General features: G+C 37.0%; 1 protein-coding gene across 1 annotated transcript in view; it reads right to left on the reverse strand.

The window, feature by feature from the left end:
* LOC144964419 (uncharacterized) overlaps nucleotides 1-2,165 on the reverse strand; it is a gene marked incomplete in the record, with an annotated part of 112,353 nt that extends 110,188 nt beyond the window's left edge. Inside the window, 1 exon segment of the mRNA XM_078898655.1 lies at nucleotides 2,071-2,165. Within this exon segment, the coding sequence (XP_078754781.1) occupies nucleotides 2,071-2,077 (7 nt within the window).
* Nucleotides 2,166-6,482: the final 4,317 nt, after the last annotated feature.

Consider the following 6,482-nt stretch of genomic DNA (forward strand, 5'->3'; position numbering starts at 1 on the left):
CAGATAACCGAACACAATTAGGGGCTTGCCATTGTTGAAATAGAGAATATTTCCAGTTGGTTTAGAGTAGCCTGTACCAATAAACTGTGACTACTGACATTAATAAATACGCAGCGTAATAAATAACGTCTTTATGATAATCAAGTGGAAAGCTAATATTATGACGTCATAAAGGACTGAATCGCTTTAGTGGTGACCGAAATCTTGACAAAAACTCTCAAACCTGGGACTTAAACTTAAGGATGACTTCGTCGCGAAATCCCTGGTTTGGAACTTTTTGTCAAGATGGGGGAGGTGGGGGGGGGGGGGGGGAGGAGGGGGAGGGGAGGGGGAGGGGGAGAGGATGTCATTTTAACCGATCGATATTTGAAGGACGAGTTTTCTGGCCAAAATTTTAAATACGTGTCTTTTTGTTTATTTGTTTTGGGGTTTTTTTTTGTTCTGTTTTGTTTTTTTGTTTGGGTTTTTTTTTTTTTTTTTTTTTTTTTTTTTTTTTTTTAGAATACAGCAGTATTGGTAAAGGTAAAACCAGAATCTCCCATAGTACATATGATAATCAATGTCTGCCTTGTCTACTAATTATCTGTATCAAAGTTAGAGCGACGTGTCGTGTGATGAATGAATCATAGCTCTCCTATCTTTGAAAGCATCCCAACTAGGGAGTAAAGGTTAGTTAGTGTGAATCATGAATACAATACAAGTAGAGGGCACTTCAGTTGAGGGCCTGTACCTTGTGTTGTTGAGGGCTCATTACGGTAAACAACCATCAACCAGCTCCAGGGATCAGTTGGATACCTGACGTCGTAACCACAAGTACCTGCGTTATCTACTGAGGTCTATCTACATCATGAAGTCTGAAGTCTTTGATCACCCTCCACATCCCCCCCCTTCCTTGTCGATGGTCAGTCATTGAGAGTTTCTTCATTAACGTTATGTTATGATGATTGTTATAAAGTGTCATTGTTTATTGATGTTGTTTTGTTCTTGTTGTTTCTATTGTTGTTTGTGGCTGAAGGCTGTAGTGGCGGTATTAGCTGTAATCGTTGTTAGATTAGAGTAGCAGTAGTAGTAGTAGTTGTTGTGGTAGTAGTAGTAGAAGTATTAGTAGTCGTAGTAGTAGTAGTAGTAGTAGTAGTAGTAGTAGTAGTAGTAGTAGTAGTAGTAGTAGTAGTAGTCGTAGTTTTTGTTATTTTTGCGGTAGTGATGATTAGATGTAGAAATAAAATTGTCTTGAGGAGATGGGGGGGGGGGGGTCTTAATTCTGATGATGATTGTTATTAAGTAACAGAATTACGATGATAATGATGGCGACAACTATGATGATAATGATGACGACGATGATGATGGAGATGATGAAAATAATGATGACCACCACCATCATCATCATTGTAATATCACAAATAAGGCGGATGTGAAGATGGTTAAAAGGCAAGGGGGGGGGGGGGGGGGGGGGGGGGTTGCAGGGATGGTGGAAGAGGAACATGAATATCCCTTCAACTAACTTGATTATTAATTTGAAATAATAATAATTATAATTGTAATTGGTTTTTTAAGAACATCTACAAATTAGCATACTGAACTGTGACTATCATATTCATATGGCAAGCAATAAAAACAAAACAAAGCAATAAAAATTGCAAAGCAATACAATTAAAACAAAGGACTCATTATAGTCAGTTCGCCCGCAGGGTCGGTAGGCCCGTTAGTTATTTTCAGGCTTGCCTTGCCTGTGGGAAGAAGATAACGACCACATCCGTAACATAGCACACTCTGTCGTGTAGCGGTACGCGCAGCAGGGGACACACCAGAGCCTTGATGAAACCAACACAACACACTCATCGCACACGTAAACACACACACACACACACACCACTCACACAAATATAAACACACACAACGGTCGATAACTCGTCTAGGCCAGCTACACTGCACCGTTAGTGGCCGCCATATTGGATTCTATTGAAATGTCTACTCGATACAGAATTGTGCAATTTTATGACTAAAAAAATGAAGACAGGTACAAAGAAATGGTTGAAATTTGTCTAAATATAATAATTGAACAAAACTTACCACACATGATGGTCCAAAACGAAGGTTAACAGCTCGAATTATTGAAAACACTGCATGTCTATGCTGAAATATCACTACAATCGTCTGCCGCAAAGCGAACGAGTCACGTGACGTGAAATAATTGACACTCGAGCCAACGGAATCCCGTCGAAGGTTGTGGCTTGCGCGGGTTGGGGGCGGGACAAACGTGATGCTAGGCAGGCCAACGAGGAGGTTTCGCGAGCCTGTGTTGTTGCTGCTGCTGCTTTCGTCTTCTTTGCTGTGTTGACGATGGATTCAAGTCTCACTCGTTTTTGCCTTTTGCATTTCTGCACTCGCTTTCCTCTCGGTTTTTTTTTTCACCTCTCACTTTTCTTTTTTTCCTAGATAAAGATAATTTATTATTGCATAAACAAAACGTTAAAATTGGAACACTAATGGAATAAATTAAAATCTGAATCAACCGACGGTCTATTTCCAATTTCAAAATTCATAATATTATCATTACAGTTAGTCGACCTTGATCAAAAATAGATATAGCGCAAAATGTGAACATTTCCACGATTTTTCCACGATTTCACGTGTTAAAAAAAAAACTGTAAAAAAACTAGGGCATTTATATAGGGAAATATCCAGTAAATGTGCTCAAAGCACTTTACAAGGGATCCCTGACCAACAGCTACACGTAATATAATATAGAATAAGTCATGACGGCTGTTAGGCGATATTATTACATTTTTTCCGACAGAGACGACGCTGTTAACGAACAGGTACTCATTTTACACCTGAGTACGGTCAGAGAATGTGAGTAAAGAGCCTTTTCCAGGGACTCAACTATGAGCCGAGCGAGGTTCGAACCAATAAACTTCCGATCCGAAAGCGAGTGTCATACCACAAGACCACATGCGTTGTACAATTCCTCTTTATCTCTCCCCTCCCCTCCCCCCCCCCCCCCCCCCCCCCCCCCCCCCCCTTCGCTAGCCGTCCATCCCCACCCTGCCCCTATCATTATGAAACAATATATCAATTTCATAACGGCCAAATCGTCTGTGAGAGCGTAAAACATTATCTCAATCCTAATAAATGTTACAGTGAATGACATATTCGGTCGGATGGTGAAAAGGTTTGAACTGAGATATTGTCAAGTGTAGTTAGAAGGTCATTTTTAAAATAAAAAATCAGTTCTTGTCAAAAATGATTTAATCAACCCTTTTTGTATATTTTCATGAAATATCAAAGCTTAATTTCACATCTAAAAATTTTATTACAGCTTTCAAGTTGATAAAGTATGAAATTCGAGAAAAGTTGCTGGATACCTCTCCCATACATCTGACTATAACTTCATGAAAAATCACCCGATTTACTTCAAATAAAGATTAAAATGTTCTGGTGAACATATTCTTTCAGGAAATGAAAAAAAAAAAATATACAAATCCAAAATGTTCACCTTCCGACTGATTATGTCATACACTGACACATATTATTATCATTTAATTCCTATCACTCAGATTGGCCTAAAATCTCTCACTACACACAATAAAAAACATCCTGTTATTGATGCTATGCACAAAGCCAAAAAACTCACAACATTTCGCCAGCCGGATATAATTTACAAATACACAAAACTATGTGTAACCTTAAACGTTTATTATCTGATTTATAGAATTTAGTGAGAACTACTCATAAAAATGGCTGGCTAAAAACAATATCAAAAAGCTGAGTGACGTAAATTTCATTCTATCTATATTTATCAACATTGATGAGTCCAAAAGCTGTAATTTGAAGCTCGAAGGAATGAAGAACAAGTTACAAGTTACAAGTTACAAGTTACAAGTTACAAGTTGCAAGTTACAAGTTACAAGTTACAAGTTACAAGTTACAAGTTACAAGTTACAAGTTACAAGTTACAAGTTACAAGTTACAAGGTACAAGTTGCAAGTTACAAGTTACAAGTTACAAGTTACAAGTTACAAGTTACAAGTTACAAGTTACAAGTTACAAGTTACAAGTTACAAGTTACAAGGTACAAGTTACAAGTTACAAGTTACAAGTTACAAGTTACAAGTTACAAGGTACAAGTTACAAGTTACAAGTTTATTTACTTTTCGACTTTCAACAATAGAACTTTTTAGAATGTGTACAGCTATGTGTTTAGGGCAGTGACATCTATATGAAGTCCTAGGTTTAGGGATATAACAATCGCTTTCGTATCGGAAGGTTCTGTGTTGGAGCCTCAGTCAGCGCATAGTTGAGTCCTTGGAAAAGGCTCTTTACTCACATTCTCTCACCGTACTCAGCTGTAAAACGAGTACCTGGCCGTTAACAGTGTTGTCACTGCCATGAAAAAAATAGTAATATCGCCTAATGGGCGTCATGTCTCGTGCTACACGTGACGTGTTGCTGTTGGCCAGGGACCCTTTGTAAAGTGCCCAGAGCTTGTGTTTTACACGAGAATGAGCGGTATATAAATGTGTATAATTATTATTATTATTATTATTATTATTATTATTATTATTATTATTATTATTATTATTATTATTATTATTATTATTATTATTATATTATTATTATTATTATTATTATTATTAAAGAGCTTTGAGCACGTTTAATGGATATTGCGCTATATTAAAGCTTAATCTTTAAATTTACAAAATTTGATAACAACATACAAAATAATATATTTTAAAAATTGAGCTTTATATAGCGCAATATCCACTAAATGTGCTCAAAGCGCTTTACAAGGGGTCCGTGGTCAACAGCAACATTTAACATATAGGACGGGGACATGACGCTTGTTAGGCGATATTACATTTTTTCGGACAAAGACAACGCTGTTAACGGCCAGGTACTCATTTTACACCTGAGTACGGTGAGAGAATGTGAGTAAAGAACCTTTTCCAATGACTCAACTATGCGCCGAGCGCGAGGCTCAAACCCAGGACCTTCCGATCCGAAAGCGAGTGTCATACCACAAGTCTACATAGAGAAAGAGAAAATCAAAGAAAAAAATGGGAATTAAAAAAAAAAGACAAACAAAAAAAACACAAAAAAAACAACCACAAACAAATGAATAAATAAAAACAAATCAAACGACCAGTTATATAGAGCTATAACTACTTAACGTGCTCAAGCGGTTTACAAAAGGTCCGAAGCCAACAGCTACACGTAACATGTAGAACGAGACATGACGCCTGGTAGGCGATGATTTTGAGGGCAGCGTGGCTCAGCGAGCGGTACGGTCGTTGCTTCGTACCGAAAGGTACTGAGTTCGAATATCCCTCTGCGCTGTGTGGCCTTGAGCAAGTATCTCGCCTAGTCATGGGCGGCGCTGCACTACGGCTGGCCTGGGTTATTCCAGTCTTCCTTGATTAGACCTAAAGACAAATTTCTCCTTGGGGATGAATAAAGGGAATTTATTTTTTATTTATTTTATTTGATCTTATCTTATCTTATAAGAATAGAAATTATCATTTCAATGCCTTATACAATAGTTAATGATTACAAAATCTCATATAGATAGTATGCGCTGACAAAGAAGCTCATAACATTGCCATCCGGAAGTATACAGACCAACACACAAAATGTGTGTATCCTGAACGTTTATGGTCAGATTAATACAGTTCAGTGAGCATTACTAAAAACGCGGATGGCAAGACAATAACAAAGACCGAAAGTTACAAGTTACAAGTTACAGTTACAAGTTACAAGGTACAAGTTACAAGTTACAAGTTACAAGTTACAAGTTACAAGTTACAAGTTACAAGGTACAAGTTACAAGTTACAAGTTTATTTACTTTTCGACTTTCACAATAGAACTTTTAGAATGTGTACAGCTATGTGTTTAGGGCAGTGACATCTATATGAAGTCTAGGTTTAGGGATATAACAATCGCTTTGTATCGGAAGGTTCTGTGTTGGAGCTCAGTCAGCGCATAGTTGAGTCCTTGGAAAAGGCTCTTTACTCACATTCTCTCACGTACTCAGGTGTAAACGGTACTGGCCGTTAACAGTGTTGTCACTGCCATGAAAAAATAGTAATATCGCCTAATGGGCGTCATGTCTCGTGCTACACGTGACGTGTTGCTGTTGGCCAGGGACCCTTTGTAAAGTGCCCAGAGCTTGTGTTTTACACGAGAATGAGCGCTATATAAATGTGTTTATTATTATTATTATTATTATTATTATTATTATTATATTATTATTATTATTATTATTATTATTTATTATATTATTATTTATTATTATTATTATTATTATTATAAGAGCTTTGAGCACGTTTAATGGATATTGCGCTATATTAAAGCTTAATCTTTAAATTTACAAAATTTGATAACAACATACAAAATAATATATTTTAAAAATTGAGCTTTATATAGCGCAATATCCACTAAATGTGCTCAAAGCGCTTTACAAGGGGTCCGTGGTCAACAGCAA

The sequence above is a fragment of the Berghia stephanieae genome, chromosome 2 (assembly GCF_034508935.2).
Source record: "Berghia stephanieae isolate SIO BIC M18660-M18661 chromosome 2, UCSD_Bste_1.3, whole genome shotgun sequence".
Lineage (NCBI taxonomy): Eukaryota > Metazoa > Mollusca > Gastropoda > Nudibranchia > Aeolidiidae > Berghia > Berghia stephanieae.